Consider the following 24,355-nt stretch of genomic DNA (forward strand, 5'->3'; position numbering starts at 1 on the left):
TGTGCGAACCAAACACCACAAACAGACCGGAATATCAGAAATGTGCGAATAAAATGCCATGAATATATACCGAAATTGATTTCTCTGCCAAAAATTGAAAGATGAGGTTTTTCGATGATGACACAACAAAACCCACTACTGCCATAGCGGGAACTAGTCCACACCTGTTCTGCCTTCGGCACAGAAAGCGAAAAAAAGTGCTTCGCACTCTTTTTTTAGCTTCCTGGCCTCAGCTTCATCCCAATAATTCTGAAGGCTCCTGATGAGCATTGTTCCTTCGTCACAGGAAGCCAAGGAGGGCTGCGCCCTCCTTTGGCTTTCCTGGCCTCAGGCTGCATCCTAATAAATTGTGTATTTTGAATAAGATCATGCCTCAATAGTGGATTTTGAAAATACTTTATGAGCAGCATTTCAAAAAACTAAAAGTACAATCTACTACACCAAGTAAAAGTTCATAGTACATAAGATCAGTCAGTTCTACATTCTTTGAGCAAGATTTGGACAAAAGTAAAAATACAATCTGCTACACTACATAAAATCACAAAATATGTAACAGTATCATGGATTGTATTTATTTTCCTATTTTTCCCTGCCTCCCGTCTCCCGTCTCCCGTCTCCCGTCTCCCGTCTCCCGTCTCCCATCTCCCGTCTCCCGTCTCCCGTCTCCCATCTCCCGTCTCCCGTCTCCCGTCTCCCGTCTCCCGTCTCCCGTCTCCCGTCTCCCGTCTCCCGTCTCCCGTCTCCCGTCTCCCGTCTCCCGTCTCCCGTCTCCCGTCTCCCGTCTCCCGTCTCCCGTCTCCCAGTTCTCCCAGTTTCCCATTCTCCAGTTTTTGAGTCTCTAAGTGGTCTTTTTCTCCCTTTTGTTATTTTTTCATAATCTTCTGCCATCCATCTCCCAGTCTCTTTTATCTCATATTTGATTTCCCCCTGTCTGTAATTGTATTATATGTTGTTCCATTATTTGCTGTATGTATACAAAAAATACTACCATAACAATCACAGTAGGGAAAACACTCAAATCTAATCACATATCTGCCTTGCCCTGCTCAAACACATCATTTTTCATTATTTAATGTCATGTACACATACAGTTACCAACATCATGCTAAGTTCCCAACAGGCGATGCTGTTTGTGTCGGTGCTCGAAAACACATGATGAAACCATGTGAGATTTCCAAAAAGAGGTTAAGCGAGCTAAGCATGCATACATCAGGAAATCGGCCATGAGGTGATTTTAATAGATATTTCTGGCAAAATGAAATCAACTATCGACATATTATATCCAAATACATAGTATTATCTAAACACCAGCATAATGATGCTGAATGACAAGCGATTGCAAGAAACCTCTAATATTGATGAAGTCATGTATATCTCGCAAATATGATACTTTGTAGATAAACTATTGAAGGGATTCCAGCATCACTCCACAAAAACGGTCACCTGCTGCATTGGGTTCACCTTGCGATGGTTGTTTGCAAAGCTACATAATATTTTTGTAATATTGATACAAAATAGTCATTGCTGGCAGTTGTGACACGTCCAGGGTAATGTCTTGTAAATTCATCAGGAAATCACCGAGGCCTAGGTTTTTCTAGTTAGATGTTTGTTAGATGTGATCAATGTAACCAAACAAGGTAGATAAGGATCAACCATGTTAATTCTTGACTATGTGATAGCACCTAGATATTCAAGGTCCATGAGTTGTGATACGGGCTCAATATTGATTGTCCCTTGGGATTCTCCTGTCACTACAGGTCTCCTAGGTGATGTTCTGGCTTGGGGCTACCATTTTTCACCTTTACTTATCTCCAATTGTCTTGTGTTCACTTTTTGGTGGCAGTGTTGGAAGATGTAGCCATACAGTAGCACTTCGACACACAATGTCCATGAGTTATAATGTATTGGGCTCGACATCGAAGCCATGCACTGTCGGTAATCAACATCATCTATAGCTATCATTTTTCACAGACTCCTACCCAGTAAGTGGTGTGCAGAGCCCTAAATCCTAATAGCTACCAACCAAATACAACCACAAACTATTTCTCCAAGCATGTACAGCAGTAATGACGAATAACTATGTTCCCCATCCGCCTTTCTTTGCTTGTGCGTGAGAATGATGTTCAAATGTCCTGACAATTGCGCACCCTGGACAGCGCACAGTTGACCGTGTGTGAACATTGAGTGTGGCTCGTCATAGTGTGAGTTCTAAAGTCCCTTGGGGGACTTTGCCAGCAATAAGGGCAGATAGTGATGCTCAACCGCTATCCAATAGCAGATCTCCTTTCAATATCGAGTAAAAGTCAGTATAGGTCAGGGGATGAACAGAAATATATTCAAAGGGTTTAAACAAAGGGATGCACTTGCCGTGTGTTGAACATACCTGGTGCACCTGCTCATGCGGCTTTGTGACCAGAAGGGACGAGCTTATGAGCAAGCTTGAGCTGTTACAATCTACTGCAACATCTACAGGAGCCCCCGCTCTGCCAGACTCCCAATGCGGCTGCATGCCACCAGCACTTAGAAAGACAGCGGTCCAGACCGCCGTGACACCGCCCCTGGCCTAGAAGGCCTTGTACCTGATCCTCTGAGGCTGTACGCCTCATGGTCACCCTAGATCGGCACATGTTGATTGTTGCCACCTCATGAAGATCTGGAGTGCCTCTTGGCGCCTCATGCTTGATCAGAGGATAAGCCTCATGTATCCTATCTGACCCTCATGGTTGACCTCATGTTCTCTTATCATGATACCATAGATCCATAGATACAGACTGAGCTTGAACTCTTATGTACAGACAGTATATAAGCTGATATATTATTGTATTAGTTCTTTACTTTAATCTACTAGGTAGATCCCCAGAACTTGGTCTTTAGCTTGTCTAATCAACTCACTTCCTTGAACACCTCGCTGCACTTCTAAGTCACTCCCGCACCTTAGCCATATTCTCGCTAGACCTTCATCTCGACGAGGCGCTGCCCTTACCGAGATAGATGGAGAGACCTCTCGACGTTCCGTCGACCTGTAAGAAGACCTTGACATGCTTTGTGCGACGGTCCATTTGGACCAGTGTTGAGAAGACTTATCCTAGTCGTAACACGAGCTCGCTGTCGACAGCCAAGAGCACCTTGTCTTTCCCTGCACCTGGTTGACCCTGTCTGATCGCCACAAAGGACAAAGGCACGCGCTTCTTCATCAACTGTCTAGATCTGATCAGAGCCGAAAGTGTCAGCATGTAAGACCAAATGTAGAGACCTTCCAGGCATAGCTCCTTCCCAGAATAATCCGGCTTTGTTTGAAATGGGTGAGCTGCATGGAGAGGAATGGACATGAAAGCTGCAGTCGGACACAACCAGATTCGAGAGGAACACTTTAGTTTGAGGACATGCTCGAGTACATTGACAATGGGTAGTATGATCTGGTCCCATATTATCTGCAAGAGCACTATGAGATCCGTCCTTGACTCCCCTTGGTTCATCCGAGATGAATCTCGTATTGTCCTGGTGAAGCAATCCTTGAGAATCTTCATATCTGCAAGAGCGATGGTCGGTAAAGGAACATGATGGGGGTCTCCTGACATTGGAACGATGATGGCGCAATGAACGTTCATGTACTGGTTCTGAAATTGTGTGATGATTGTAAACTCATTGAAAGAAAATGATATATACAACCTCGGAACCATAAGCTGCTCCTCCTGCAGCAGTGTTTGCTTCATGTCATGAGAACCTTGTTTGGGGAATCATTGGCAAACATGTCCAATTGCAGGTCCGATGCTCTTGATTGTGTGCTTGACCACGGGTAGACTTGAGTCCCCGTTGTGAGCGGCACTTTTTCAGGAGGCTAAGTCTAATCCATTTGAGTATCAGATGCCACTTGAAGGTGTTTAAGTAGATGACCTACAATATCTTGAAATTACTGGTCTTCTTGTGTTAGAAGATGTGATATAATCTCTGGATTGCCGTACCCGCTAGCAACATATCGCTCTACTAGTGGTCTTATGATTGCATCTGGAGCTGTGGTGCAAATGATATCAGTAGGAACTCATTAGTTCAACTCAATTCCAGTTTAAACTCTCATTGCACTTATGAACCGAACCTTTTTGCCTTGTAGGTCGGGCATTAGAAAGACGTGTCATTACTGGGCTCCAGCACTTCCAAAAAAATGGTGCTCTGGCACGAGAAGATGTTTCTGCATTAACGGTAGTACAAGTTTATAACGGAGCACAAGAGACCCATTGCACTGAGGCTTACAATGTGGCACCACTTGCAACTCTTCTTGACTGTAAAGGAATTTGCATCGCCTTTATTATACTACCTGCGAACATCAGGTCGTCCTTGCTGGGATCCGATATGAATGCAGGCTTCGTCGAATATGCAGTCAAACCAGTGGTAGAATCAAACTAGGTATACATTGAATAAAATAAAATAAAGTACAATACTTGAAACAAACAACGATCGGACATTGAAAAGTCTTCCGGCATAGCGGCAAATCGAACTGTAACCAAAAATCCACCATACACTGGCGATGAGAATTTGCCATGGAACGACTCGACATAATCTTGATCGCACTCAGTGAAGCTTATGTAATGATCTGGAGTGCTTACCTGCACTGAAAAAGGTAATCAACACCATCAATTTCTACCTCGAAGATATCAGCAATGAAATGTCAAGTAATAATCAGAATACTCACCTTATGCATTGGAATCAAAGAATATGGTGAGTGATTCATCGAGCAATCCGATTATGCGTGTTGACGCCCAAGTTGATGGTAAGTGCTACTATGATCTGGATGCAGATTGACACAGGGAGAAGGGCGCCAGAGAGGAGGGTGGAGAGAATGGCGGTCGCCAAGAAGAGAGTGGAAGTCATACAGAGACCCGTGCAAGAGGTGAAGAACATCGGAATAATGTTGAGGTGCGGGCGATGGTGCGGGTGGTTGTTGTTGAAGGTGTTTGGGTTGAAGAGCATGAGATCGAATTGATGGTGGGCATTCTATTATCACTATTATCCCGGAGTCAGTTTAAATTGACTTGCATAGGACATACCTCTCGATTTCCACGGTAACAACACAACACCCGCCAACAATGATCTCGAGAGGTGGAGCGATTCTGAGTAGAGGTGAGGGAGTTAGTTGATGGTTTGCATCTGTTCTTTCGGAGTTTGTCATTGCGATTTGTTTGGTCGTCATGTATGGGTCCTCTATGAAATGCGTCTTCTCTTCATTCCGACGGTGACATTGTTGTTGGGTGATGTCGATCCTTTCATGAGCGAGTATTGGTGAGCATTGCCAAATCAACCGTTGGTTGCGCTGGAAATGGGCTCGTCAGTATAGAAGCACACGTGAACAGTATATTGACTAATTATCTGCTTGAAGGTTGTCTCAAGTAGTGGTGTGACATAAACCTTGTATTGGGATGAAAGGGTCATCAAGATGCATTCACCACATGGCTGAAAAGACAAGTCTCGTGACAAGCTGGATCTATGTGTGAAACGCACTCACAATTCATACTCCCATTGATCGTCTTCTTTGTCTTCTAGATTGACCCACTCTTCTGGATCAGACATCCAACCCTCGAGATCTGCCAGGTTCAAGGGGATGAAACGTGTCACGAGAAGCCGGACGGCATCCTCGACAAACTCTTGTGAAAGAGCTGGGCGACTCTCATCAGCATAGGGCCACAACTCCCAAAGACAGTCAATACTAGTCTCAGTTTTTAAGCCACCTTTGCGAAACGGCATCCATCTCGAGAGATTTTCCTTGAACAGGACCATGGCCTGGAGGAGAAAACGCACCGGGAAAACCGCCGTTGGAGCGTCTATGTAGTATGATGAGCAAAGCCAGCATCAGGGCAGAATTAAACTCAGAAACCCTGAATTAGCTCTGGTGGACCATTGGTGGCTTGCACGACTCTATCCCAATAGTAAAGGACGATCTGGTTAGCTGTCGGGAGCTGTACAAATTTTTTGGGTTTAAGTTGTTGTAGTCTGCGGACATGATGGGTCAGTCTGTCAACGGACAAAGTGTGAGATGGTCTGATGCTCCGGACACTCTCAAGGCAAGGACGTCATGGGTCGCATGAAGTTGTACTGAAATGGATCTTTGTCGTGCCTCGACGAGCATCTCTTTAGCTGTGCCTGCGACAATTTACCATAAGATACAGTATGACGTCGAGCCATCGAGAACCCCACCTGCATTGCATTAGAGCTCATCGCTTACCTAAGTATTCCTTCGATGAATCGTTTGCATTGAGAGATACGAGCAGCAAATAGGGACCTTTGCGAGTCTCGTAAATGGTGTACCCGTGCTCTTGGTGGAGCAATAGACACATATTACAGTGACCTATCTCCGTATAATACAAGGGAATGGACATGCATAATATCCTGTATGATACGGGCCAGCGGACCATGGGCCCATGATAAAAATATCCTCAACTATGACGGATGGGCCGGGAGGCAAATTATTCCCGATGGAGGCGGGTGGGCCCATGCAGGGAATATATAGAGTAGATGAGTGGGCCGATGTACATGAATATTAGGTAGACGGGTGGGCCGAGGTAGTTGGATATTATGCAGATGGGTGTATTAAGGTAGATGTGTATGAGATAGATGGGTAGGTACTTGTTATCACATTCACGGGTGGGCCCAGACACATATTAAATTAGATGGGTGGGCCGAGGGTATTATAAAATATTGTATTAGACGGGTGGGCCCAGACACATATTAATTAGACGGGTGGGCTGAGGGTGTTGTATGGGATGTTGTATTAGACAGGTGGGCCGAGGGTGGTATAAAATATAGATGGGTGGGCCCATGTGTATCATAATTGTAGACATGATGGAGCTGAGGTAGTTGTACATCAACCAAATCAGAGGAGGTAATAAATCAAAGTTACCAAGTTCCCAGAGCAGCAGGTGATCTCCTGACATGGCCTTTGATGGTGCACAGGTTGTCTTGCAAAATTTGGAATCCGGGGTGCAAAGCTTGTGTTGCCCTATGAGATGCCAAGTTCCAACCACCCAAATTTGGGTCAACCATACCGACTTCCGAGTTCCGGGACCCGGGAGTTGACAAATGAATATCTGATAACCAGCACACTTCCAATCAGGTAGTATTTCATTGAGCAATGGATCATCCAAGGGGTCCCTTATCGGACTCGGTAGTCAATATAGGCAAATGATAATGAAAACATGAAAGTTGTTATTATGCTATTTTTCAAACCCGAGACCCTGAAACCCATTGTTCAACATGTCCATTTTTCACTCACTGCACAAATCACCGAGTTTCAAGTGCCAAAACCCAAAACTCGAAACCCAGTGTGCAACACGTTGATTGTTCATTTACATTACACAGATCATCGAGTTCCGAGTGCTGAGTGCTGAAACCCGAAGCCCAAAACCCGAAAATATGTATGGAACATGTCCATTTCTTACTCATTGCACATATCACTGAGTTTCGAGTGCTGAAACCCGAAACTCGAAACCCAGTGTGCATCATGTCCATTGTTCAATTATATTACACAAGTCATCGAGTTCCGAGTTCCGAGAGCCAAAATCCGAACCCCGAACCCCGAAAATATGTGCACAACATGTCCATTTTTCACTCACTGCACAAATCACCGAGTTTCGAGTGCCAAAGCATGAAACTTGAAACCCAGTGTGCAACATGTTGATTTTTCATTTATATCACACAAATAACCAAGTGCCAAGTGCCAAGTGCCAAAACCCGAAGCCTGAGACCCGAAAATATGTATGCAACATTTCCATTTTTCACTTGTTGCACAAATCACCGAGTTTCAAGTGCCGAAACCTGAAACTCAAAACCAGGTGTGCAACATGTCCATTGTTCAATTATATTACACAAGTCATCGAGTTCTGAGTTCCGAGGGCCGAACCCTGAACCCCGAAAATATGTGCACAATATGTCCATTTTTCACTCATTGCACAAATCACCGAGTTTTGAGTGCCAAAACCTGAAACTCGAAACCCGGCATGCAACATGTCCATTTTTATTTACATTACACAGATCATCGAGTTCTGAGTGCCGAGGGCCGAGACCCGAACCTCGAACCCCGAAAATATGTGCGCAACATGTCCATTTTTCACTTGTTGCACAAATCACCGAGTTTTGAGTGCCAAAACCTGAAACTCGAAACCCGGCATGCAACATGTCCATTTTTCATTTATATTACACAAATCATCGAGCTCCGAGTGCCAGGGGCCGAGACCCGAAGCCCGAGACCCGAAAATATGTATGCAACATTTCCATTTTTCACTTGTTGCACAAATCACCGAGTTTCAAGTGCCGAAACCTGAAACTCAAAACCGGGTATGCAACATGTCCATTGTTCAATTATATTACACAAGTCATCAAGTTCCGAGTTCCGAGGGCCGAACCCCGAACCCTGAAAATATGTGCACAACATGTCCATTTTTCACTCACTGCACAAATCACCAAGTTTCGAGTGCCAAAACCAGAAACTCAATCCCCAGTGTGCAACATGTCCATTTTTCATTTACATTACACGGATCATCAAGTTCCGAGTGCTGAGGGCCGAGACCTGAAGCCCGAAACCCAAAATCATGTACACAACATGTCCATTTTTCACTTGTTGCACAAATCACCAAGTGTCGAGTGTCGAAACCTGAAACCCAGTACTTCACATGGACACGAATTGTATTTGTATGTATTATCCATTGGTGTAGGGTTCAAATAACTTGGTAATTGTATTTGTCAGTACTCGGTACTTGGTACTCGGTGATCGGTGGTCAGTGGTCGGTACTCGAGACTCAGTAGTCAATATAGGCAAATGATAATGAAAAATGACAGCTGTAGTCCACGTCAAGGTGAGTGTCTTGGTAGTCTTTCCTTGTCATTCAGCAAAACATCAGCAATAATGAAAAAATGAAAGTTGTTATTATGCTTAACTTCCTTACCGAAGGTTGTAGTCCAAGTCCAGGTGAGTGTAGTGGTAGTCTTTTCTTGTCAATTGGTTATCTTGTTACTCATTATGCAGTACTCAGTACATGGTAATTGGTACTCAGTATTTGGTTTTGATACTCAGTACCCGGGAATCAGTAGTCAGCTTAATGAAGGTTGTAGTCCGAGTCTAGGTGAGTTTATTTGTAGTCTTTTCTCATCCATTGGTTACCATGTGACCGAGATATAAGCTAAAGAAATCCGAAACATCAATAATGACAAATGAAATACATGTGTGCAGTAAGTGAGTGTAAAGATAAAAGAATGAATATTAATAGCGAGACTTGCACATTATGTCGAGATATCCAACATAACAAGCCTGTGATGTGATGAGAGACCTGGAATAACACCCATATACATCCATTATAATAGCTTAAAAGCCTAGAAAGATTCATGAAGGATTGATGTAATGATAGGCAAAATGACATATGTGTGGAGAGTGACAATAGACATCTTTTATACAAAGTCACATTTATATATGATTCAGGCTGAAAATATCATTACAAATATGTAGGATAGATCGTAAACTACCCAAGGAACCCATACTGCCTACTGCCCTGAGGGTAGGGGGTGGGTAGAAGGGATATAGTGAAAATATGAGTTGACCCAGCATTAAAGTCCTACCACTGCTCAACTAACCATTTTCGATGCTTTGGGTCTTTGAAGTTTCCCACACTCAATTTCTTACCCATTTCACTTCCTCAGTACTCAATTCTTGGTTGATTTGTCTGTAAATTTATGTCTATGATACTTAAGATATTTGAAATGTACCCCAGGTTTCTGATTACGAAGATTCAATGTTTTGAAGGCATGGGCCCCTTATCAGGCAAAATGGCAAGTATACACACTAGCTCACAAACTCCAGCCTATTGTGAGCTGATCTTGGTCATAAGAAGCAAGAATATAAGCTATGCTCATTACATATCAAAAGGTTGGATCATGGATGCAAGGGCAAGATACTGAAAATCATGAAAAAAGTCAAAAGTGCAATTGTCTATGCTTTGTTCCTGGAGAAGGATCCTGTGTGTCCTGGGCTGGTTATATGATATATCTACTCCGAATATGCTCAGGAATAGACTCCCTACAGTCCTTGAGGTCCAGTCCTACAGGGAAAAAACCCCAGCAGGTGAACCACCAGAAGAGGGGGAGGTACACTATACAATAAAGGATTACCCTATGGTCCTGAGCTCCTGATACATTGTTTCTATTGTTGAATAGATGATTGAGATATAATTTCAAAGTCTATTCACCTAGAAATGAACACATAGGAACATATTTTGTATTTTTATGTATATATGCAATATCCATTTAAGCACCAAGTCTCAACTACTGATTACCAAGTCCCAACACTTGATAGTTGATAGTCAGTATTCGAGCTCCGAGTGCCAATATTGCCTACCAATATCTCAGTCAAATGATAACCAAACCAAGACCCAAGTTCCAAACCTGACTACCGAATACCAAGTATCAGTACTCGGGACTCGGGACTATTGGCTGGAGTACCCAACTATTGATTCCCAGGTACTGAGAATTAGAACCAAGTACCGAGTACCTGACTACTGATTCTCGGGTACCAAGTATCAGAACCGAGTACCGAGTACCCGACTACTGATTCTCAGGTATCGAGTATCAGAACCAAATACCGAGTACTGATTCCCTTGTACCAAGTACCGAGTAACGAGATAACCAATTGACAAGAAAAAACTACCAATACACTCACCTTGGCTCGGCCTACAACTTTTGTTCAGGAACTTAAACATAATAATAACTTTCATTTTTCATTATCACCGATGTTTCAGATTTCTTTAGCTTATATCTCGGTTAAATGATAACTGATGGACAAGAAAAGACTACCAATACACTCCCCTAGACTCAGACTACAACCTTCGGTAAGGAAGTCAAGCGTAATAACAACTTTCATTTTTCATTATCATTTGCCTATATTGACTACCAACCACCAACCACCAACTACCAACTACCAACTACCGAGCACTGACAAATACAATTCCCAAGTTATTTCAACCCTACACCAATGGATAATACATACAAAGACAGAATTCATGTCCATTTGAAGTACCGCGTTTCGGGTTTCGGCACTCGACACTTGGTGATTTGTGCAATGAGTAGATGGGCATGTGGCATACATGTTTTCAGGCTTCGGGTTTCAATATTCGGCCCTTGGCACTCAATGATCTGTGTAATGTAAATGAACAATGAACATGTTGCACACCAGGTTTCGAGTTTCGGCACTTGAAACTCGGTGATTTGTGCAACAAGTGAAAAATGGAAATGTTGCATACATATTTTCGGGTCTCGGGCTTCGGGTCTTGGCCCTTGGCACTCGGAACTCAATGAATTGTGTAATGTACATAAAAAATGGACATGTTGCACACTGGGTTTCAAGTTTCATGCTTTGGCACTCGAAACTCGGTGATTTGTGCAGTAAGTGAAAAATGGACATGTTGTGTACATATTTTTGGGTCTCGGGCTTCGGGTCTCGGCACTGGGCACTTGGTTATTTGTGTGATATAAATGAAAAATCAACATGTTGCACACTGGGTTTCAAGTTTCACGCTTTGGCAGAACTCGAAGCTGTTGTGATTTAGATATCACCCGAAACCCGAACACCCGAATGTCAAATTTTCAGTGCCGAACCCCGAGTGCCGGGTGCCAAGTCCTGAAACCCGGAACTCAGGATTTGACATTTGAGATGAATGAAATTTTTCAGACATGTTTGAATTAACCTACGTATATCTATAAACATTTCACTAACCCCCGAACCCTGAAAGATATTTTTGTTGTCTTACATACTGAGTTCCGAGTTCCGAGACCCCCGAACCCCGAAACCCGGCAGTCCACAATTTCAGGGTTCGGGGGTTGGTAAAATGTGTATGGATATATGAAAGGTTGATTTAAACATTTTTGAAAGATGTCTCATATCAAATGTCAAGTCCCGAGTTTTGTATATCCATAGACATTTTACCAACCCCCGAACCCCGAAATTGTGGACTGCCGGGTCTTGGGGGTCGGGGGTCGGCACTCGGGACTTGGGAAATTTGGGGAGATCAATAAAATTTGATCTACAATAAATTTGATTTACAAACAAATTGATTTACAAACTTTTGAAAGATCTGTGTCATCTCACATATTGAGTCCCGAGTTCCAGGACCCCCGAAACCCGAGACCCGGCAGTCCACAATTTCGGGGTTCGGGGGTTGGTAAAATGTCTATGGATATACAAAAGGTTGATTCAAACATGTTTGAAAGATGTCTTACCCGGAACACGGGACTCGATTTTTGAGATGAAAGACATCTTTCAAACATGTTTGAATCAACCTTTTGTATATCCATAAACATTTTACCAACCCCCGAACCCCGAAATTGTGGACTGCCGGGTCTCAGGTCTCAGGGGTCCCAGAACTCGGGACTCAATATGTGAGACGACACAGATATCTTTCAAAAGTTTGTAAATCAATTTGTTTGTAAATCAAATTTATTGTAGATCAAATTTTATTGATCTCCCCAAATTTCCCAAGTCCCGAGTGCCGACCCCCGAGACCCGGCAGTCCACAATTTCGGGGTTCAGGAGTTGGTAAAATCTCAGGGTTCGGGGTTCAGCACTGTGAAAATTTGACATTTATATTTTTGCGAGTGTTGTGCTTCTGGTGTCTGTGTGTAGAAATAGGATATATTGCACACCAGGGTTCAGGTGTGGGGTTTTCCCACTTCAGTACTCAATTATTGGTCAATGCCACACATGGTCGATTCATGTTTTTGTGCTTACGGGTTTAGATTTTGGTGGTTGATGGTAGGTATATGCACTCATAGTGTGCATGTATCCTACGTGTTTGATTCGCTGGTGGCTACATCAGCTGTATGTCTTGATGAAACGTATCTAGGCTCACCCATATATGTACCCATCTATGTACAATTCCCCCACGTCAGCCCACCCATCTATGTAATATCCCCCATGTCGGCCCACCCGTCTATGTAATACATCCTATGTTGGCCCACCTGTCTAATTAATATCCCTTATGTCGGCCTACCCGTATATGTGATATTCCACCACCTTGGCCCACCTGTCTATGTAATAAATATTTTATTGCACCCTCGGCCCACCCGTATATGTAATACTCCCCACGTCAGCCCACCTGTATATGTAATATGCCCCACATCAGCCCACCCATATGTGTAATATTCCCCTACCCCGGCCCACCCGTATATGTAATACACCCCTGTTGGCCCACCCATCTATATAACAATATTTGCCTTACATCTCTCTTCAGCCCAGCTGTCTATAATATCCTACTCTACATATTACCCAGATGGGCCCACCCATCTCCATGAATGATCATATTCCCCCAGCCCATCCGTCAACATCAAGGATATATATATCATTGGCATACATGGGCCCACCCGTCTCCATCGGAAATAATATGTTACCTGGCCCATCCGTCGTCATCAAGGATATACACAACATGGGCCCATGGTCCGCTGGCCCGTCTGATACGGGATATTATGTAGGTCGGGTGGCCCGTATAATACGGAATTTGTCACTGAAGGGGCTCCAATAGAATGGAGTTGTCCCGGATGTGGACATTGATGTGGCTGATGGGAGCATCTAGTGTTGTGTTTCCTCCAGACGTAGCATTCACGGCAGCGTGTGTGTGCCAGTCACGCCATATTACACTACCGTGGCCAGGGAAGAGACCTAATAAAGCATGTTCAATGATTAGTTGTATGAAGTGTTGTACAAATCATGAGTGACTGACGGTGTATCCAGGTCAGACTTGACCAAGGTACAGGGACCCATCTGGATTCTTGATCCACACATCTCTGCAATGCATTTAGCGCTTTAGTCTATTACTGGGTGCAAATAATTGACTCTTCAATGCCTCGTGTGAAAGGATCATACTGAATTACGATACGGTCAGGAAACATGCGCATAGTAGCATGTCAACAAACGACGTCAGTTGAGTTTAATGTGATAGCAATACCTACATCCACAATGGGGATATCTGTTGACGAGTTCGATCAAAATCAGGAGGGAAAGAGTACAGGCGCATTTACAATGTTGGTTATTCGCGGCCTTTCACTGGAGTGAGAGCTGAGCGAATTTACATGGAGAAATACTCACCAATTCTCGAATGAACGCACGAAGTTCGTCCCCAGAGAAACTTACTGGGTCAGTAGTAAAGTCGCGGTAAGTGTGGTACAAATCAATATCATTCCATTGAACTAGCGCGAAGTGAGGATCACAAGCAATGAGTGTCCAAAATGGGGCAGACCTTCCAAGGGGATGCCCGCAGCATGCATCTGCGCGACATTTTCTATGTCATCGCTAACATTGTGGTATCCCCATCTGTATGACTTAAATGAGTCCATCCTATATCAATTGCAATGCAAAGAACACTACCTGCAAAGGTGGAACCCAAAGCCCCACGCAGGTTGCCACATAGGGTACCCGATGACTGAACCATACTGGGTGATTACTTCTGCATCCGAGGGACCAGGGAAGAAGTAAAAGTCTAGGATACCACCAACCACATGGTACTGGATTAACGATACCTCAGAGTTTGGGGGCATCTGCAGGAAGGTATCTGAACCTGCGGAACTAAGGAATACTATTAACAGATAGGATCAGAATTCAGTTGGTGTTGAATACCTAAGCAGAAGAACACCAGTGGATCGTCGACATTTGGCACGATCTCCAAGCGAACACGAAGCTCATGTTGATCACCCACTGCAAGTCTGACGAGTCGTCAGGGCGATGAACCAGGTATTCTTGAAGTGGAATGTGTACCGGTGATCTTCTCCTGAAGAGTGAGATCCGTGTTCTCTGCAAGGCTGGAGTAGGGATCAAGCTGGGCTTGTTCTGGGTTCAAATCAGGTGGTAGTTTAGATGAAGGAGGATGTGGTTTGGGACCAAATGGATTAGGTACTTGGGTGACTAGCTAAGGACTGTAATTGAATTAATTAATGATAACGAACGAGCAAAACACGTATAGCAAAGACTTAGACATGAATCCGACTTTGTGACATGTCATGCTACCCTAAAGGGACGAGTAGTAACTTGGCGCTCTCCTGCATCTTCAGCATATCAATCAGTATGGGCCCTCAGAATTCAGTGAGTAACACAAGCAATCGTTGATCGCTCACTCACCTATGAGCAGAGATACAGCCGCTATGTCAAAGGCCAGAACAATGGTGGGTTGCACGTCGTCATAAGACCAGTGTCAGAGTGATGGAATCATCAGGTGCTGTGCAAAGAGGAATATCGCAGGTACATAGCCAACTTACCAACGCGAAAGTCTGTTTCTAACGTCAATAGAAACGGTCCTTGTAACGTTTTGAGCATTACAAGGGTTGGCAAAATTCCAAGGGACTACCAGGCCCTGCGCGGGTCCGTCGATGCTGAGTTAGAGACGTAGGTACGTCGATGATAGAATCGAGTAATGCGGGTCTGACGATATTGAAAGGAGTAGGATCGATAACGAAACCAAGCAGAATGTCGGCTGGTTGATCGAATGCTGTAGCACTAATTCAAGACGCTGAATATTAACAAAGTCAATAAATCATCATGCTCACATATTTGCATTTGCAGGTCTCCTACTGTGCTCTGAGGTGTTGGAAATACGAACTGATATACTCGAGATCATGTGCACCGCACTTTGAGCATTAGTGATCAAGACATCAACCAGGCTGAAGACACATATTGTAGGCTGGTAAAAATCCTTGGAGCGTAGCAATGCATCATGATACCAGTATTCAATGACTGATTCCAACACTTCTGTAGGGTATCACAGATTTGGTGCTCCAAGACATTCGAGACACCCCAAGATAACCCCCAACTCAGCTCCAGGTTTTTTCTGAACTGGAGTGTTGTCCTCTTGTGAATTCGTTCGCCTTTTGTGCATCTGAGAGCAGCAAGTGTAGTTGTCAGCAAAGACAGTTGGCAATAGAAGAAATAATGCTCTGAAGGGCAGGTTAGAACTGGGGGACCGCCATCAGCACAAAATCTAGCCAGTGCTGCATCACGATGACTCAGTATGTTTGGTGGTTGATGTGTGTCCAAAAAGATCGAAACTAAGGAAGGTTGGTATAGAACGACTGTACTTGTGGAGGATATGCACCCGATGTCAAACCATTCATGTCTCTTTGTGCAAGGCGTAGTACTTGTCGCATAGCTCTCTGGAAGTTATACCCTCCTTGAGAGACAGTCTCTGTGGCAGTCCCATATTCATCAATTGCACAAATATAAAGGGTGCGTCTATTCCATGTCCCTGTAAAAATCGATGAGATGGGGATATAGGACTGTGTGAGACCATCACTGATGGTTGTGTCTATCCAGCCCCTGATTTCTTTGCCATTCACTCTGCTCACTCTGAATATTCGATGGATAGAAGGGTCCAAAAGATCACGGAGGACAGGTTCCAAGACCTTTTATATCCGTATAAGCATTCTACCTGGCCAATAGATCAGAAAGTAGCATTACCTGATATGTGCCCTCAAATTGCATTGCATCTGTGTTTCTCCAATGTGTCGCAGGCTTGGATCCTCATGCTTCAAGGTTTCCAAAACTATTGTCAACAGTACCTTCAAGCGCACTCCAGGAAGCGAGTCATCCCCTGAGAAAGTTCAGTCAGCATGATAGTGGCATGACACATATTTACTTACCTGACAGTCACCAGAGTATTCCAAAAGCCTCGTGTGCCTCGTACACGTTTCTCAACTCAGGAGAACACACACTCTGGGCTATTATCAATGGAGCCGTGACATTGGGTCTATGGACCATATGAGGCTGACAGCTCGCATATGACAAATAGCCAAGTCTGCATGAAGGTATCTGAAAAGCTACCAATTCAAGCTCTATTAGATCAACTCCAAATGTAGTCAGACGTACAGGGCAACCTACCAGCTTTGACCAGCTTAGTCAGCATCTAGAGTCATCCCACAAGGCCCCATCAGCCTTCGCCTGCCAGCATAACGGTAAGATCACTGCCCCAATCACAGGAGCATGCACTGCCATGAGGTGTCTTTGGATTTACTATACCCAGTCACTCAATTCAAGCTGGCCTGGAGAGAAAGCCTGGAGATGCGATCACCAAAACTAGTAATATTAGTAAACACAGCAGTCAAACATGTATAGGATCATTCACCTGTTGACATAGTTATACAAATTATATCTATCCCACTTTAAAGGAGAAATCCTGCCTCTCGAATAAAGCTAAAATGATATGACATACCCTAGAGCAACCCCTGGGTCCACGAAACAGAATGCATTCGAGTTTGCCAGCAGAAAATAAATAGAGCGGGTAAGCTCGAAGTTCAAAAATATCAGAGCCACTATGAAACATTCTAATGAATGCCTAAGTCCCATTGGCAACTGTTATTTAATACCATAATCTGCGTAAAATCTTGAAGGAAACCATCCCAAGCTTCAAGTTGTGTATCGAAGGTGCAGAAATCGCCAGAAAGCTATCCCAGCACGAGAATGCTTCCAAGGCAAAATCCTTTGCAAGCTTGATGGGGTGTGTTTAAGATGCTATGTGTCTATAGCCAAGCAACCTTGCAAAGAAGTCTATGCGTTCCGCCAGAATTTTGCAGTCGAAAATATCAATCAGTGAACCATCACAAACTAACAAAAGAGATCACAAACTAGGGAGTAGGCGAAGTTACTATGCAAACCTGGCATGTCAACATCCTGCAGAACTCTACTCAGAGCACATCATAGTCATTAAGTTCATCTCAGGGCACAATGGAGAACTCACATGCATCCAACCACAGATCACGGTGAAACAGTCTTCGCTCTCCCTGCCACTGGCAGTGCAAAGATAAGATGATGAATTACCAATCTTCCCACACATCCCAAGGTTGACAAACAAATAGTACACAAAGATGCTGGATAAGGCAATGTTGTGACAGGAAGACGAAGATGTTGAGAGTGACCACAGTCACCTATGTGAAGATCACTGGCAATACATTATAATTCTGCCCCGCGCTGGCTGTGACATGCAACTGTGGACTGTCTTTACTTCGTTCATAATCACTGAACAAATGTTAGCCTTGGGTAAATATCTATATGGCTGTGTTGGACCAATGCTGCCTACAGCCAAACCTCAATGAGCTACGATAACAAAAGACAAGGTTAGTTTGTCATTTTGTGCAAGCAGGTTTGTTCAATGTCAACTTGAACTTTATTCAAGTTGCTCGATCGAGTTGATTCCACAGAGATTAATACTTGCATCTTCCAAAAATTTCAATGTGCTTGTGAGAAATTTAAGTGTGCCCTGGAAACACAATCGGTAGTCCTTCATATGCTGATCAACTCGCTCTGCCTTAAAATATTCACACTCAAAGATTGGCCATCTGGCCCTGTATGGATACTTCCAGTATGATCCAACTTTATATTCAGAGAAGATGATAATCTGACAGGTTGACGTTGTTGTGGCGTGCATTCAATTTGTACATGTTGCTATGACTGCCGCAGACAAAGACAAATACTAGGGCAGGCAGCCATGGGCTGTACATCTCACGACATTAAAACTCAAGTGTAGTATGTATGTGTAGAGCTTGATAGCAATGACAATGCATGAGGTATTTGAAAAGGAAGGACTGGAACAATATATCTCATGCAGATGGAAGCGCTTCAAAGTTGGCAGGATTGCAAAACACATCTGAGAATGCCCTGCCGCAGTAGAAGCCAAGTTTGTTGTTTGGCAAACCAAACTGCCTTGGGGCATCATCAGGTTCCACAACATCAATGATTTTAATGACATTTTCCATTGTTCTCCCAAGCATTCAAGGACGTTTCTTCTTGAGGTTCATATTGAGCACGTGTTCATGCCTGAATACAGGTCGTGGTGAGTAATGTTGAGCAGTAGACAAAGAGCGCTGACATTATGAAAGGCAGACTCATCACCGTCTCTGTGAACTTGGGAAACTCTTTCGGGTTTGCGTACATGGGGGAGAGCACGGAATTAATAACTTCGTTCATGGCTTCATGTCTCTTATATGAAGTGATGCTTTCTTTGTTCAGCCCTTGCCTTAAAATAAGGAGCATCGTATGGTAAATCTGAGTCGGTGTCACCGCTTGAGAATGGTCTAAGTAAGAAAAAGACTCACCAATGTCAGCAAGTTGCCAATGGTATCTTGAGACACACATCCAACTGATGCGCAGAGCTCATCAGGAAACAAATCCACTATTCTCGCAGAGTGTTTCCCGTCAGCCAACCCATTGACTGGGATAAGAAGCGCCACCCAGATCACTTCTCTGAAGAGTTGATGAATCACAAGTTCGGCAAGAGCTTCTTGTACCTGAACGATGAAAAGTTTTGAGGTGAAGATTTCCAAGTGTTCAATCTATTACTTACAGCTTCATCATGCCCAAAATTCAACACCAAAAGATATTGCTTTATCATTTCCTTTATCACATCCCATGCACAAAAGCCTGTAATTGGCAATAGGACACCTTTGACGACTTTCCTCAGCTCAGACTTTTTGTTGTTGAATAGCAAAAGCAACTGCTCAAATGTGTTAGGAGGGAGCAAAGGCAATGAAGAGATACAGCGCACATGGGTGTGGATAACCTGCCATCCAATAGGGGTCCTTTTTTTACCCTTCTTCAAGATCACTAGTTGAATTGTAAGATAATGAAGCAAAACATGAAAACATACGGCACTTACATGGCTGTTCCATAAGATCTGTGTATGTCTTCCCGTCGATTTGGAGGGTGGTTAGGAAGCTGCAGGTAATGATCCGCTGCTCGTTCACATCAGATATGTTGAATGGGTTCCTGTGCATTCCGACCCACAGACTACCCAAGATCAGGGCTTTTGTGAGCTTGATAACACGGTACCAGCAGCACAGCTTTTTCCCCAACAAACAAAGTATTTTTTTCTTGTCAGCCGACTCAAGCTTCCCCCACAGATAATCTGAATCTCTCCATTGCAAGTCCGGATGAAGCTCCAGGTTTGCGTCTATGGGGGCCGGTTTGTCAGTGACAACCTCACTCGGCTTCTCCCAAGGGCCGGGTTCTCCAAGGTCGCTGATGAAGGGATTGGGAGCCGGCCAGCCCATGTTGTTGTCGTTGAGAAGGTGCATCATGGTTGTTGATTGAATGTCAAAAGGGATGTGTGGTGCAAGGCCCAGGAGGGTATCCAATAGGTATGCGTCGTCTGTGGCAGTCAAGGAGGCTGGGGGAGGCAGCTGATCAGTAATAGTGAAATGAGTGAAGTGCGTGGAGTGCCCAGATGTTGAGGCCACAGGTTCGTTAGCAGCATGGCACAATAGCTTGTGTGTGTCTTTGAAGGCGAGATTGGTGGAGTGCGGGAATTCCTTTGGAGGTAGTGGCGGGTTGAAAGGGATCAACACATGCAAGAGCTGGGAGAGCTGCCAAAGCACAGTGAAATTAGGGAGATATAACATTGAAGTAAGAGCAATACTTATGAACCACACCGGGCCCATTTTCTCTAGGATGTTGGGCCTACCGTATGGGGTCTCGCAAAGAAAATTAGAGTCACTAGGCTAGGTTCTTTTTAGAAATGAACGGCAAAACATGCGAAAATCTCACCGTCACTGCAAATAATGGGTGATTGTTGCCAACATTGAAATTGTCGGGGATGTTCAGCACCCCGACAACATGGAGTACCTGAAGCCAAGGACTTTGTTCCACGACAGATTCATCACACTACAAACCAACACCATGAGATGACAGATGTAAGAGATGAAGTCTTACATATAAGGTCAACACTTGACCATGCATAGCAATGTATCTGACGTCGACGAACCGATGGCTGTGGAACCCCAAAAAGAGATGCTGAAAGCACGAGTTTAGCTGAGGTGATATCTGATGGAGAATGGCAAACCTCCTCATGCTAGAGGAAACAAATCAGGACCATCCACTGTATGCAGCCTAACTGTAACTTACATCCAGCTTAACCAAGATGAAGACCTTCTTAGATTCGTGGTCGTAGAGGTAGGCGCAAACCATCATTGACTTGTTGTCTGATGGTGGCATTAACAAATGATGGATTGAGTCATATGGCAAGGACCCACCTTGCGCTGGCTAGGATTGAGTTATACAGCAAAAAGAAAAGTTGCGGTAGCTCAATAAATACCGCCATTAGCGAGGACTGGCCAGCTTTAGCGATTAGTGGGCCAGCAGTCAGCAATGGCCAGAAATCAGCAATGGCCAGGAATCAGTGATGGTTGAAGAGTGATGGCCAAAAAGTCAGCAATGCCAGCACTACTAAGCGATGGCCAACACCTAGTAGTGACGGCCAGGACGCAAATTGAATTAAGTGATGGCCAGGACCTATTGATCACCACGATTAAGGTAGGAAATGACTCTGCGCCCATCCGCACTGGGGTAGACTGTTCTGTTGTATGTAATTTAATTCTCATAATCCAAAGTAAAGCCAGTGTACATTTCGTCTAGCGCATCTATGAGCGTCTCCGAGCTTCCATTATGTCCCTGCTCAAAGGGGATGAGTTCTTCGACGCCAACGTGGTCTTCATCCTCCTTGTCAGCCTTGCTGTCACCTGTATGTCACCAGGCGGCAACTTCCAGGACACTTTGTCCACCTTCCACATGCTCATCTCCAGTCTGGATGGCAGAGTGCACATCTGAGCTAAGGTTTGCTAAGACCCCTACTCTATGGGAATACACGTGTCCCACACCAAGTCCATAGTGAAATTGCATAAGGGAGTCGCAATCAACAAAACTAGTAATGGTTGTGGTATCAGTAAATATAGCCAAAATGTATAGGATCATTCACCTGTTCACATAGTATTCATACCAGTCATGCTTATCTCCCGCAAGAGGAGAAATTCCACCGCCCAGATTGCACTTGCCTCGAGAGAAAGCAGGTATAATGTGACATCCCCTAAGCACAGCTCCTGGGTCCACAAAGCCAAATGCGTCAGGATTCAATAGGGGTAGGAAGTGAACGCGGCCCAGAGTATGTGTTTCCCAGTTATGGTGTTGTATCAATTGGTACCACCTAACAAAGAGAAATTCAACTCAATGGGATTCATAGACGTTCCTGGTTCAGATAGCATTGACATGATGAATACCTAGAACCTTAGCATAGCAGTAATTGCCATCGAGGTTGTCATCATCGGGATCATGCTGGAGAAGCATGATATTGCAATGAGGAGTTTTGGGGTTGATGACGTCTTGAGATCTTCGCACATCATATGATGTAAAATTGAATTGTGTGAGATTGTGGTGGTAAATTCGGTTATGTTTAAATAGAATTGAATTGTGGTGATTATCAGCATGAGTGGGGTCCTTCGCAGGAGATCCGGGGGTCCCAGCATCAAGATGATCCAGGATATGTGTTTTCAAGCATGGCAGGAAGTCCTTAATTGCACCTCAGAATGATGTAAATTGTATAAAGAAATGGACTACCTTGATAGCAGGGTCTCTCGCATTATTGCGGAGGTAATGACCTAACTCATCGTAAACCTTCTCACTTTGACTGATATGATGGTGCAGGTGAGGATCGCTTGCAGCTTCGTTATATTCCACACAGGGCCCGTTTCCACTGCCGTTTGTTGATACGGCGTAATCGTGTTTGACAGCACTTGATCTGCATCAGCTGGTGAACAAAATCTCATCGGTCAGTTCGACACTATCTTCTTTTTGGTGTATGATGCTCTAATTCCCCCTGACAATAGTTTAGTTACAGAACGGGCAGACAATAAAGACTTACAGGCTCTGTACTGTATGAATCTGTGGTGCCGAAGTGATGGATGGAGGTCACATAATCGCCTAGAGCATGCAACTTGTAGGTATTCAGATTGAATGACCTCTTCCTCCTGGGCTGCCTTGGTAATGGTGCATCTAGCGGTTGCTCTGGGCTCGCCTTTTGTTTCCCTTTAGCACTGGTTCCTGCCTTAGGCTGTTGAGCCGTAGCCCCACCCTCCTTGCCATTTGTCCCGCCTTTCTCCACCCGTTTACCTGCTTCCTTTGTCTGCCGGCAAATTCTCGCATCGACTTCGCGGTCGAGCTCCTGGGTACGGTATGCACTGCACACCTTCTCCTTGAACTGACAGAACTGTGCGCCAAGTTTGGTGGTTTCCAGGTCGAGAACATCTAAAGTGAGGTCAGAGTGCATCCGAAGTTTAGCAAGTCCGTGCCAGTGCACCATGGTGAAAAGGAGATCAATGACAATTTGGTTGTGAGGTTCGGGGAGAAGGCCTTCGAAGACCGGGATAGAACACTTGTATAAAGTGAGCTCACAAGGCCTTATGAGAATCATGCTGAGGGCATACCTGTAGAAGATCCTTGAAGTTGCACGCAGCCATGTTTTGACATATCAGAGGTGTTTGCAGAGAACTGCCTAATAGTCGCAGATCCAAATGGCGGGACCTGCCTATACCTGTCAGAGGTGAGTATGGGTATGCCGGACCATCATCAAATAAGCATTAGGCACCTTTTATCAAGCTCATGGATCAGGTCCTTATCCAAAGTGAAAAGGATTCTCAGTAAGTGAAGTAAGAGCATGTGCCAAACCCCGAGTTCAAACTCGTGCAAGAGGTCAACGACAAGTGTGACAAATACATTGAATCCAAACGCGCCAAGGCTGTCGGATAAAACATTCTAATCAAGGGTAAGTCGAGGCAGCGAAGATGCTCATGCTCATGCTTACCGAAGATGGTACCCACGAATCAGGCTTGAGTAACGACTCAACTCGGGTACTATCTACACCGTAATTCTGTTTGTAGATGAAGTTGCATGCGGTGGCAACCAGTGGACTCCTCAAGACATTGGACCGCACCAACATTGATTGTTGCGATAAGAGCCCTAATTTTGGTGAGCTTCGATGTTCTATGAATAACATCCGCAACTTACTTCTCAGGATAGTCTGCAGAGTAGGTAAATATTCGTGGGTAAAACCTGTGTTTGATACTATCACAGCAGAGTATCACAATCCCATGCTCGTAAGCCTCTAAGAACTCATCGTCGAGCAAGACCTTCCATTGGGCTTGAAATAATTCACGTTGGCAATGTGTCGTACATTCGCGTCCAACCCCCTTGCCGTTGGTGTAGGTCCCTGCAAAATCCTTGAATGAATCTGGAAGCTGCAAAGGCATTAATGAGCTTGATGAAGAGGATTCATAAGGGTTGCTTCACCTTTTGAAAGTAGGCGACATGGTCACTCAAATTACAGGATGGTTTGCAATGGCGGTATTTCGATTCATTTCCGAAGTACATGTACACCGGCCATAGCCTCACATTACCGAATGTCGTCAGGTGCGTGGCATCCGACCAAAACATGAGCGTGATGACCACACAGAATAAATCACATCCTAGCTCTCTAGGGGACTCCTGAAGCTCACAGTGTGTGTCCATGAAGGCCGGCGAAGTGTACAA

At 44.4% G+C, this 24,355-nt stretch overlaps 7 protein-coding genes across 7 annotated transcripts; 1 reads left to right on the plus strand and 6 right to left on the minus strand.

The window, feature by feature from the left end:
- Positions 1 to 579: 579 nt before the first annotated feature.
- On the minus strand, positions 580 to 1,066 carry F5147DRAFT_651865 (uncharacterized protein; the record flags this gene model as incomplete). The annotated part of the gene is made up of 2 exons (XM_041433563.1): positions 580 to 931; positions 1,029 to 1,066. 2 exons carry the CDS (start codon positions 1,064 to 1,066, stop codon positions 580 to 582), a joined length of 390 nt encoding a protein of 129 aa, XP_041293891.1.
- A 2,014-nt stretch (positions 1,067 to 3,080) lies between these two features.
- Positions 3,081 to 3,578, minus strand: F5147DRAFT_772482 (uncharacterized protein; the record flags this gene model as incomplete). Its single annotated transcript, XM_041441352.1, has 1 exon — positions 3,081 to 3,578. The coding sequence occupies one exon, from the start codon at positions 3,576 to 3,578 to the stop codon at positions 3,081 to 3,083; it is 498 nt and encodes a 165-aa protein (XP_041293892.1).
- Positions 3,579 to 4,535: 957 nt separating this feature from the next.
- On the plus strand, positions 4,536 to 5,113 carry F5147DRAFT_651867 (uncharacterized protein; the record flags this gene model as incomplete). The annotated part of the gene is made up of 4 exons (XM_041433564.1): positions 4,536 to 4,580; positions 4,616 to 4,713; positions 4,803 to 4,980; positions 5,036 to 5,113. The coding sequence occupies 4 exons, from the start codon at positions 4,536 to 4,538 to the stop codon at positions 5,111 to 5,113; spliced, it is 399 nt and encodes a 132-aa protein (XP_041293893.1).
- A 310-nt stretch (positions 5,114 to 5,423) lies between these two features.
- F5147DRAFT_772483 (uncharacterized protein) lies at positions 5,424 to 6,174 on the minus strand (the record flags this gene model as incomplete). Its single annotated transcript, XM_041441353.1, has 4 exons — positions 5,424 to 5,445; positions 5,498 to 5,813; positions 5,867 to 6,003; positions 6,062 to 6,174. 4 exons carry the CDS (start codon positions 6,172 to 6,174, stop codon positions 5,424 to 5,426), a joined length of 588 nt encoding a protein of 195 aa, XP_041293894.1.
- Positions 6,175 to 13,742: 7,568 nt separating this feature from the next.
- On the minus strand, positions 13,743 to 15,632 carry F5147DRAFT_796886 (glycosyl hydrolases family 31-domain-containing protein; the record flags this gene model as incomplete). Its single annotated transcript, XM_041443181.1, has 12 exons — positions 13,743 to 13,809; positions 13,859 to 13,887; positions 13,939 to 13,991; positions 14,044 to 14,062; positions 14,111 to 14,211; positions 14,262 to 14,335; positions 14,390 to 14,579; positions 14,639 to 14,716; positions 14,777 to 14,923; positions 15,274 to 15,312; positions 15,363 to 15,511; positions 15,562 to 15,632. The coding sequence occupies 12 exons, from the start codon at positions 15,630 to 15,632 to the stop codon at positions 13,758 to 13,760; spliced, it is 1,002 nt and encodes a 333-aa protein (XP_041293895.1). The 3' UTR covers positions 13,743 to 13,757.
- Positions 15,633 to 18,774: 3,142 nt separating this feature from the next.
- On the minus strand, positions 18,775 to 20,992 carry F5147DRAFT_772485 (uncharacterized protein; the record flags this gene model as incomplete). Its single annotated transcript, XM_041441354.1, has 9 exons — positions 18,775 to 18,820; positions 18,873 to 19,048; positions 19,099 to 19,290; positions 19,347 to 19,496; positions 19,548 to 19,606; positions 19,659 to 20,499; positions 20,546 to 20,662; positions 20,763 to 20,849; positions 20,903 to 20,992. 9 exons carry the CDS (start codon positions 20,990 to 20,992, stop codon positions 18,775 to 18,777), a joined length of 1,758 nt encoding a protein of 585 aa, XP_041293896.1.
- A 375-nt stretch (positions 20,993 to 21,367) lies between these two features.
- Positions 21,368 to 24,334, minus strand: F5147DRAFT_772486 (uncharacterized protein; the record flags this gene model as incomplete). Its single annotated transcript, XM_041441355.1, has 11 exons — positions 21,368 to 21,516; positions 22,051 to 22,339; positions 22,388 to 22,562; positions 22,612 to 22,646; positions 22,692 to 23,179; positions 23,254 to 23,360; positions 23,415 to 23,581; positions 23,631 to 23,696; positions 23,764 to 23,785; positions 23,834 to 24,063; positions 24,116 to 24,334. 11 exons carry the CDS (start codon positions 24,332 to 24,334, stop codon positions 21,368 to 21,370), a joined length of 1,947 nt encoding a protein of 648 aa, XP_041293897.1.
- Between the last annotated feature and the right edge of the window lie 21 nt (positions 24,335 to 24,355).

This window comes from Suillus discolor (genome assembly GCF_016758755.1).
Source record: "Suillus discolor strain FC423 chromosome Unknown F5147scaffold_21, whole genome shotgun sequence".
Taxonomy (NCBI): Eukaryota; Fungi; Basidiomycota; class Agaricomycetes; order Boletales; family Suillaceae; genus Suillus; species Suillus discolor.